Raw genomic sequence first — 11,105 nt, 5'->3', positions numbered from 1 at the left:
TGTGTGTGTGTGTGTGTGTGTGTGTGTGTGTGTGTGTGTGTGTGACTGAAATATATTTGATACGTTTAAGGTCCACCCATAATACTTCAGAGGCCCCTGATACCTGCTCTGCTGTTTCTGTCTGTCTTTTTTGTAGTTTCTGTCTCTCGTTCTTGTTGTTTCTTTCTTGCTGTTTCTGTCTTCCTTTCTTTTTTGCTGTTTTTGTCTTTCTTTCTTTCTTTCTTTCTTTCTTTCTTTCTTTCTTTCTTTCTTTCTTTCTTTCTTTCTTTCTTTCTTTCTGGCTGTTTAGGTTTGTCTTTCTTGTTCCTTGTGTTTTTCTTACTAGCCTGTTTTTCTTTCTTGCAGTTTCTAGCCGTTGCTGTATCGATGTGTTTCTCGTTTCTCACAGTAAATTAAGCCCCTGTCAAAAGCCTCGACATTTCATTTTTGTTTTTTTCATAAAGCTTCAACGTTCAAGTTTTGTTTTTCAGAAATATTCGTCAGACAACAAAAGATGGTATCGATGCGAGCCTTGTTTCTCACAGTAAATTAAGCCCCTGTCAAAAGCGTCAACGCGAACGGTTTTTCTCCGAAAGCGCCAGACAACAAAATATCTGATTGTCCAACACTCGAGCGTGCGATGTTAGCTCTGTCTTGTCAGGCTAAACTGTTGTGGGTGACTCACGTTCGAATCTTGAATCGTCTATCGGGTGGGTTTATGTTCGTGTAGGTGGGGCGAGGGGTGGGAGTGGAGGAGGGGACGAGAGAGAGAGAGAGAGAGAGAGAGAGAGAGAGAGAGAGAGAGAGAGAGAGAGAGAGAGAGAGAGAGAGAGAGAGAGAGAGAGAGAGAGACGGAGCGAGAGTGAGCCCTGAGACAGAAAGAGAATGAGAGAGAAAGAGTGAATAAAAAAGTGAGTGAGTGAGTGAGTGGGCTCCATTAGGAAAAAATCAACCAGATAACATTCAGCACCTTAGAATTACAAGGTTCAAGCTGCTCATTACCTAGATTTGAGAAATTAAACGAAAAACTTAAAAAGGAGTGTCACATGACAATATATGTCAAGCTTTTTCCAATGCAATTCATGGAATATATCTTGATAACAATTCTAAACAGTATTATGGTTTTGATGGAGCAAATAGAACATTTGGATTCTGACCCTAAGGTCAACTCAAAACTGCCAAAAATGTCAGAGCAAATGGAACTTTGTAATATGTCTTCAGTTTGACGATTTGCATCAATTGGGTCTCAGTCTCATTTCTCTTCTTACTATAGTAACGGATTTAGAGACAAATTACAACATTTCATGTTAAGACGACTCCCGAGTGAAATAAAACACTTTTTTGTGCTTCTCCTAAAAACTTTGCATTTTGAGATGTATATGACAATGATAAATGACACCAATGAAGCGCATCCTGTTTCCCTTTGAAACTGAAGTTTTTTAAATAGAAACAAACAGAGAAAGAAAAAATGTACTATAAGTAAAAAGAGGCTGTACAAAATTCATACTAGTACTAAAAAGATTAAGGAACAAATTCTGACAAAAAACTGGACTCACCAACATCTTCATCCGAGGAGTCATCGCTCCCTATCTCAGCCGAAGGGTTCTTCTCCAGTTTCCGTCGTCGTCTTACTTTGTCAGAACCCGACCCATCCAGAACAGGAGAAGTAGATTCGATGAACTGAGAATTTACCGACAGACAGTCTTCCGCCTGCGAGTCGGTAGAAAGGGAAGCGAGGACTACTTCCTTTTTATTGTTATTTGCCGTACCCGATGAAACCTCGAGACAAGATTCAGCGGCTGCGGAAACTGTATCCGACGGACTTGTGATGCTCCTCTTCCCCTCACTGTCAACGTTATCAACAGTAACCGTGTCATACACCTCATCACTCGTCACGGAAATCACACTCACATTCTGACCCTCGGGAACCACAGTGTGAACACTGGACGGAACATCCTCTTCCTCCTCCTCTTCCTCGTCGTCGTCTTCCGTGGAAGACTTGCGAGGGTCCTGACCGTCACGGCTACTGAACATCCCACAGGACTGCACCATATCGCAGGAGGTGTACATGTTCACGTAGCTCTGCCTGTCCAGGGAGTCTTGCTTCACAGCCGCGCTGCTGGCCCCGGCCCCGCCACCCTGATCAAGATTGATGGTAAACACTTGACTCGAACCGGCATCGGCGCCACCATTTTCTGCCCGTGGCACACTCTCTTTACAAGCAACAGGTGTAAACTGTGCTGTTATAGTTGGTACAAAATGGACGCTATTTTCTTCGCATTTTTTGTCGCCTGTACCACCGTGATATGAACACGATTCCCCCAATTTTGAGACAGAAGACTCAGGAGAGCCCTTCCCTTCAACACTTTGAGCAACAGTGCTTTCAGATAACCCAGGAATATCATTATTTTGAACAGATGTTTTATCTTCAGTGGCAACACATGTCTCTTTCTTTGACATGCTGCTTTCTAATTCACAATTCTCATTTGATTTTACAGGTTCATAAACATTTGATTCGCGTCCTGTACTAGACTTAGACAGCTTGACAGAATCACAAACGTCTCTGGAGACGTCAACTGCAGCACCGGATTTTGCTTGACAATCCGACAGGTTGGCAGTAGAAGTGGAGTGTTCTTTGTGGGAACCAGAGCCAGCTGCCGAAAAAGAAACATCAACGTCGTCATAGATATTGGTATCATTGTCACTTGCACTGAGTGGGCGGGCATTGTCATAAACATCAGCTGCACCCACGGCAGGTTCTAGGTAAACATTCTCCGCGTCGTCCATCATCATCTCCTCGTTTTTTATATAACTCTCGTACAAGGCACCAGGCCCTTCGTCACAGATTTGCCGCTCAAGAGAAGCAAAGCCAGAATCTTTGGACTGAAACCCATTCACAAACTTTTCATGGCTCTCGCCCATAAAGTTGTTTGGCCCTCCACTACTGAACTCCGGACACAAGACTCTGCCTCCGTCCTCCTCAGCATGATCGACGGCATCTATCAGTCCTCGTTTCACATTAGCGTACATCGGGTCCCCAGCACTCACCGACCCAGACTCCTCTCTCTCATCCTCGTTGTTCAAATCCTCCAGATATGCAGAGGGATTCTGGTTGAGGAAGGCAAACACGTCACTGACCACCCTTGTGGGAGTTCTTTCTTTTGTGCGCTGGCGATTTTGACGAACCTTCTGACTGTCGCGGCGAAGGAGTGGTTCCTCATTAAACACCGCAGAGTCCTCTCCTGCTGGTACAGCTTCCTTTGCATCAGGGTGGGAGGCCATTGTGGGCACAAACAACTTCCTCTTTCAGTCTGGCTTCTAATCTGTTGTCACCAACTGAAAGCAGATTGAAGATATTGATACTGAATGAAATATATAAGTAATGAAGAAAGAAATGAATTGAAACTGTTTTTCCACAAGGATAAAACGGATAACACGAAAGACGAGAGCCAAAGATGAAACCTGTCTTTTCTTTAGGGAGTAATCCTCCAAAAATATTTGTTTATAAATAAATTCCACAGGCAGTGCACAGAAACAGCATGGACTTTAACTGTATCAATCAAACTTAAGTTACAGCGAAAATGTTGTGTAATGAATGAGGGGGAAATGTGGCCTAAAGGTATGTTGCTAACCTCTCATGCCAAAGGCACTGGGTTCAAGCCCGGTCTTAGCTGATGTTAAAGATTCACTTCTTTCTGCTAGATCTATATATCCTCTTCATCTTTTCAATTTCCCTCTTCTTCATTAAAAAACTTATTCAATCTCTACCTTCCTCCAAGCCCCACATCTTTAGAGTTGAGATTTAGCACCTGGTCTTATCGGCTGATCTAAAGACAAAAAAAATCTCAGCAGCTCGTGTGCATACTGGGCAAATTAAAGATCCCTGAAAGGCAGATAGTGGTAGAAGAGAAAGCCCTTACGCTGCGATCCAGGTAAAAATGTTTTAATTGCATGCTATATTTTAGAAAATTTCTCATCACAATTACTGAAAAATAGTACATTTGTAAGACACACCCTAACACCTTCCTTGATTTTAAACGCATTGACGACGGCTTTCCTTTCGAGCATATCAAGGAAGATAAAATGTGAAGAGAAGGAAGTAGTAACTGGACAATATCGTTTAATTTTCCTTTTAGTTAGCACTTAACAACCACAGCTATAAATTATTATGTGAAAAGCATTCAAAACAGGTCATTATGTCCTTATCTATTACTCAGAGCACACTGGGCAACAGACTCAATCGCATTGAGTCAAGACCGCTATAATAATGTTCACTACTCAAGGGATTTTACAGATCTAACTTGGGTACATTTTGCATTTTGACAAGAAAATTTTTAAAAAATGACAATTCTACAGTCTCAGTACACAAGAATACAACAATGCAATCTGTTATGTTAGTATTGTTTGTTTTGTTTACACAAGATGCTCTTTCTCTCTCTCTCTCTCTCTCTCTCTCTCTCTCTCTCTCTCTCTCTCTCTCTCTCTCTCTCTCTCTCTCTCTCTCTCTCTTCTGTACTTCTGTGGCCACTATTTTAACTACAGTACCAAAATGAAAACTATGAACAGAGGAAAAGATTTTGTTACACATGTCCCTTGATTTTGTGGTCCCGACTGTTAAGTTGAACTTTGAATAAGTTGATCTTTTTTAACTCCCCGATGACATCGACTCATGTGTAGTCGACTGTACTTAGTACTTGATAGCAAGGGTTTCTAAATCAGCTGGGTCGAGAAACTCAACCCAGTTCACTGTGAGTTAGTACAAGAGGCTACTGGCTTATAAGATTACGAGATGAATTTCGTAACGAGCGACCACTATGAGATAGAGTACCATAGAGGGTTGGGGAGGGGGGCTCTCATGGCCTAAAGGGTAAGTTGTTTGACTCTCATTCAATGGTCCTGCGTTCGAATCCGGATAGTGATGGAAATTTTTCCTCTCTAAATTGTCTCCGTTCACATCCTATCCTGCTCTAAAGCAATATTCTGTCGTCTGTTTTCATCTCCACTTTCTGCAACCACCCCCTCACCTCCATTGCCCCCTCCTCTGGGATCCTGACTCTTTCTGCAGTCTTTCTACTGCTACTCCTTGGATCCTTCTTGAGCTTTTGCCAAAAGGTGGGGGTGTTTGCATGAGGACTTTTTAAATCAACCACTACTCATAGAAAAATATATTTTCTTCTGAAAACTTTATGCATATGGCAAGGAAATAAGTTGGTCAAGCTGCGTGAGCAAGTAGATTGATGTGTGCATAAACTTTATGCATATGGCAAGGAAATAAGTTGGTCAAGCTGCGTGAGCAAGTAGATTGATGTGTGCATCTTATATCTCTTCATAGAAAGATAATAGTACTAAAAATAGGGCATTTTTTATTCATCCTGAGTGCACACGTAATTGTATGTTAAATACAGAATATTGTTAATCTTAAACTATCAAACAGTAGTGCAATCAAACATTGAAAATAGTTTGTATACACCATCATAACAGGGTGTGTCCATTAAAAGGATTTTATTTTTTTATATTGATGATGTTATTGCTGAGCAAAATTTATAAGTTCGTTCATAACTCGTGTCATAATTACATCATCAGACTTTCCAAGGTCTAGAAAACCCAAATCGTTAAACATATCATCCCGAGGAATGACCGGTATTAAACATTGGTTTGACATTGATTCATCAGAAGGGTAATTTTCCGCTCCATCGCACGGTTTTGCTTAAATATGACTTTGATTGAGATAATCCAGGTTTGTCATAATGATGTTATGAACAAACACTTTATGATATTTCTGCAAAATATCATGTGAGAGACTTCCCACTGTTTCACAACATCCTTTTACATGGTGGAATGAACATGGAAGAGTAGCGTGCTGATGACTCAAAAGAGAAGCGAAGAAGAGGCAAAAACATGCTTGTCATAATGGATTGTCATCATGTTATGAACGTGACAGTGTGTCATAATGGTTATGAACGAAACCTTATTCCATTTAATTTACAGTTGTTTTGGGATGTATTTTTAATTTTAACCCAACTAAAGGACAGAATGGACCTTGCATACTTTTTGATATTTTGATTTTTATCATAAGTGTATGGGTGTGGATTTTAATTAGTATTATACTTTTGTAGTAATGGTTATGAACGAACTACATATTGTACTCTGAGGGCTTCCAGAGTTGATAAACATAAAAAACATATGTACACAGATACATATTATGAGGAAACTTTCATTTAATATAAAACTTTAAAGTAAATGACAGGTCAAAATATTAATTTTGAGGTCAAAACTGAAGTTTGTCATAATAGTTATGAACGAACCATGAAAGGTATTCTAAGGGTTTTTCAGTGATTAAACTTTGAATTCTTCCAACATATAACCTTATTTTGAGGAGAGTCTCATAAATTAAAACAACTTTATGTGAATGACAGAACAATAAGTTAATTTTTGGGCCCAAAGTAAAATTTGTCATAATAGTTATGAACGAAACAGTGTGTCATTTATAATGGTTATGAATGAAACCTTATTCCATGTAATTTACAGTTGTTTTGGGATGTATTTTTAATTTTAACCCAACTAAAGGACAGAATAGACCTTGCATACTTTCTGATATTTTGATTTTTATCATAAGTGTATGGGTGTGGATTTTAATTAATATTATACTTTTGTAGTAATGGTTATGAACGAACTACATATTGTACTCTGAGGGCTTCTCAGTGTTAATAAACTTTAAAAACATATGTACACAGATACATATTATGAGGAAACTTTCATTTAATATAAAACTTTAAAGTAAATGACAGGTCAAAATATTAATTTTTAGGTCAAAACTGAAGTTTGTCATAATAGTTATGAACGAACCATTAAAGGTATTCTAAGGGTTTTTCAGTGATTAAACTTTGAATTCTTCCAACATATAACCTTATTTTGAGGAGAGTCTCATAAATTAAAACAACTTTATGTGAATGACAGAACAATAAGTAAATTTTAGGGGCCAAAAGTAAAATTTGTCATAATAGTTATGAACGAAACAGTGTGTCATAATGGTTATGAACGAACTTTAAATTTATGCATAACATGCCCATGACCAGTTTGCATTTAAAAATAGCAGTTCAATGTTCTTTCATTTATCACTTGACTATAATTAGACCAGAGTGTTATTTCAGACAATTCTAGTCAATGAAACTTGACATAATGGATAGTATTTTGGTCACTTATTGTTCGTTCATAACTATTATGACACAAAAAAGTAATTTTATCAAAAATTAAGAGATTTTTATAAACTGTCAATTCTATGTATTTTTGGAAGTTATTTGCTATGTCTCAAAATATAACATCAGCCTAACTGAAGAAAGGAAATTTGAGTATTCATATAAATTTGTGTCATCATTGTTATGAACAAACTTTTTGCTATTTCCGTCATTCAAGTCAGAATTACACCAAGACCATTGCATACACAGCTTTGGCAGTTACTGAGCCTGAAAGAGCAATCATTAGGCTATATAATATGGGTGATTAAAGAATTATTACATAAAGTTGATTTTGGACCTCATTTGTCACACCCAGGTATCTCACCTTTTGGCAAATGCTCTCTTACTGCTGTCTTTCAGACACACCCCTGATCTTATGGTAGGAAAGTACTACACCTAGCCTTCTCGGACAAGGACGAAAAATCTCGGAGGTCCCCTATGCAAGGTGTGTACATTAAAGATCCCTTGGTGGTTCAAAATCGCTAAGAGTAGGCTTCCGCCGCCACCCACGCAAAATTCAAAATTTTCTACTGACTGAAAATGTGACCTTTTATGCAGTTGCGAGCGCTGTAAAACACTTAGGCCTACCAGAAAAAAAAAGAGGGTTTGAGTCAGGGTTTGGGGTACTTTCTTTTGGTAAGTGTTTTACCGCACTCGCAACTGCATAAGGCCGTATGACGAGTGAGCGGGACACACCTAACATTTTCATTTGGTAGGAAATTTTGAATCTTGCCCTGGTGGCGGCCAAAGTCTACTCTTATCGATTTTGGACCACCATGGGATCTTTAACATACTGTAGATCTTTCCTACCAGAAGATCAGGGATGTGGCTGAAAGACGGCAGTAAGAAGGAGCCAAGGAGAAGCAGTGGAAAGGCTGCAGAAAGAGTCAGGAACCCACAGGAGGGGGCATATAAGGGGGTGGGGGCAGAAAGTGGGGACGAAAGCAGACAACAGAACATTGCAAGAGAGCAGGAAAGGAGGTGAAAGGAGACAATATAAGAAGAAAATTTTTCGGTCGCTACCTGGATTTGAACCCAGGACCTTTGAATAAGAGCCCCCCAGGCTTAACCCCACCCTTTTACTCTAACCCTAACTCCTACCCTAATTCTAACCCCTGCCCTCGAGCGTGGGAGGCAACTATTGTCGATTTGGGGGAAAATCTTATAAATTCTTTTGAGCTAATATAGCGTCACCTTTTGTTGCTATTGTTGGTTCGGTAATGGACTGAGCCTAGAATCTACCTGTTCTCAACACCCGGGTAAGAATAAAAATCCATTGCATTCTCAGACTGGGTGAGAATAAAATGGATAGGCTATTAGACCTCTGAATCTAGATCCAGATAAATCATAATTTTTATTTTCACCGCGGGTGAGAATTACAATTACACAGGTGGGCTCCCCTTTTCAGGCCAACTTGAGAGGTTCCATCACCCTTTGGTTTACTATTTTTATTATTTTAAAGGGTATTTAAACCCTTGTTTTAGAAACTTAAAGGGTAAAAGTGAATATATCTCATAATTTTATAGTAAGATTTTTTTATTGCAAACATTAAACTCACATACATTCACACAGAGAGTGCCCATGACTATGAAATTGAATGCTAACGATTTTAATTAACTTAAGAAATAAATGAGCAATATTGACTAGAATTAGAGTTGTGTCCATATTTGCAGGGGGGGAAGAGAGGGGGTGGTAGTGGTAGAGCAGTTGGGTCTATCAAAAATAAAATAAAGTTGATAAACCAAAAGGGGTCAACTCCGACTATAATACACAAAGAAATTTAAGAGACCTCGATGCCACTCTATGAAATCTAAAGGTCAAGATCTCAGTGGGAACAAAAAATTGATTGGTGTAAAAAATCAGGATCAACGACAAATCACCTGAGGTCAATGTAGGTTGTTTTTGGACGATTCCAAAACGTGCGTATAAATTATGTTATCATGTTTGTGGTGTGCAACAAAGTGTGAGCGAGAACGCACTCCTGTGAGAACAAGTGGATCTACGTGAGAGTGAACGGTGTTGCAAGCATGAGACGGTCGTGGTTAGTCTGGTTAGACACTGGCCAGTGGTTAGTGTGTGGGGAATGTAAAAATTGGTACAAGAGGATCTAGGAGGCGAGAAGAATATCTCCGTCACCTGACGTGCGTAAAGGCAAGAACCAACGATCTTGTTACAGTTACAGCCAAGCTGACTTAAAAAAATTTCCAAGGGTGTCCAAATTATATCCATGTTATATTCCCTCTGCACGCGCGCGTGTGTGTGTGTGCGAGCACGCGTGCCTGTGTGTATGTGTGCGAGCGCGCATGCCTGTGTGTGTTTTATCATTATTTTTTTTAAATCCAGAAGTATCGTCAAGGTCTCCTGGTCCAAGTGTTTTACACGCCTCCAACCTCCCCCCCGTATAAGTACCGAAAGACGCTTCAACCGGTGCGCATGACATGAACTTAAATTGACCCGTCAACGGATGGTCCACTCACACGCCGAAGTCTCATGTTATGTGGTGCGAACGCGCGATTGAAACAGTTTTACTGACGGGTCTTGATGACGGGCCCGACTAACCAGAACTCGGACAAAGCTTGTTTTGGCGAAAGTAGATCTTGAGAATGTTTTAAGTCGGAATGCCAAATTAAAATGATATAGTTACTTCCATTATAGTTGAAATAACACGTGTTCAGTGAGCAAAGATCCAACCCAATTTTTGGTGAGTCAACTACTAAATTCGACATAGAGACATTTCGGAAAATAGCGCTCTCGAGTTTCTGCTGATAAAAAGGTTAATGAGTGCTTCCCACGACAGAAAAGAAGGCCGAGTAAGATTTTAGAAAAATCCGGCCCAACAGGCGGAAAAAAAATAATTTATAAATCAGCCGGCGCAGCAGGCGGAAAAAAAATAATTTAAAAATCAGGGTACACGCCATCAAAATCGGGATGCTTGAGATTTAAGGCAGGGATGAGTGGCAGAATAAACTGATTCATTATTCTTCAGAGCCAGCCCAGGGTTCACATTCCAGTCTTTCCAGACTTTCGATGGCGGACAATTCATGTTTACAGTGTGTGGTAAAGAAGGATGGGGGTCAATTTTCTTACGGCAGGGGTAATCTCAAACTCAAGGCACAACACCGGCAAATGTGAGCGACCAGAACGTGGGCGGAGCTTTTGTGTGCGCAGCTGATAAGTAGGTCTACTGGTGGACTTCTGTGGCACAGAAAGTGACTGTCGTACATGTGTGTGGGTGAGTTGTCAAATCATTGACTCGGCTTCGGGATAGAGAATGAGAAGGGGGAAAAAGATGCTTGCCAGGCCCACACCGCCTACGATTTAAAGCATATATATTAGGCCTCGTATATATTATGCAAACCCCCAAAATGAAAATATACAGAGTAAAGCTCACGCACAACAAAAGGGGTAATCTGCAGGTTTAATGTGTAGCCTAACATTTTTGTGCATATAAAAAGGAGCCCTGATATATGATAACAACATCATATTAACGACAGCCCATACCCTCCTAAATATTGGCATACTAACATAACAACATTTCTTCAAATTCGTTGGATTTGATTTGGGTAACTTCTAGTCGCTTATCTAGAGGAGATAGATCTAGAAGAGTGCTTTAGTTTAGAGTAGTAAGAATGAAAAGAATGAGATCATCGCTAAAAATTCTCTCGAGAAGAGTTAGAATCTACAGTACTGTCTGGCCATCTCGGCCGTCTGGACAAGTCGGCCGCCCGCCTAGGGGAGTGTTGTTCCAACTCGTTTTAAAGCCAATCTTATTCGGATATTTTGTTAATTTATAAACCAATGTAATCTTTGTTAAGTAATGCTAACAATCTCGCACGTTTTGTTTCCCTTTCACCCGTTTTCACTGAATGTTTGTTCCTTTTTGCGACAGAG

The 11,105-nt window shown here is 39.9% G+C and overlaps 1 protein-coding gene across 1 annotated transcript in view; it reads right to left on the bottom strand.

The window, feature by feature from the left end:
• Positions 1–3,311, bottom strand: part of LOC101860689 — a 32,065-nt gene extending 28,754 nt beyond the window's left edge. Inside the window, exon 1 of the mRNA XM_005108022.3 lies at positions 1,536–3,311. Within this exon, the coding sequence (XP_005108079.1) occupies positions 1,536–3,261 (1,726 nt within the window). The 5' untranslated portion in view covers positions 3,262–3,311. The remainder of the gene's footprint in view (positions 1–1,535) is intronic.
• Between the last annotated feature and the right edge of the window lie 7,794 nt (positions 3,312–11,105).

Source organism: Aplysia californica, unplaced genomic scaffold (assembly GCF_000002075.1).
Source record: "Aplysia californica isolate F4 #8 unplaced genomic scaffold, AplCal3.0 scaffold00652, whole genome shotgun sequence".
NCBI classification, from domain to species: domain Eukaryota; kingdom Metazoa; phylum Mollusca; class Gastropoda; order Aplysiida; family Aplysiidae; genus Aplysia; species Aplysia californica.
The sequence above is the reverse complement of the archived record's forward strand: the minus strand, read 5'-3'. Positions and strand labels throughout refer to the sequence as shown.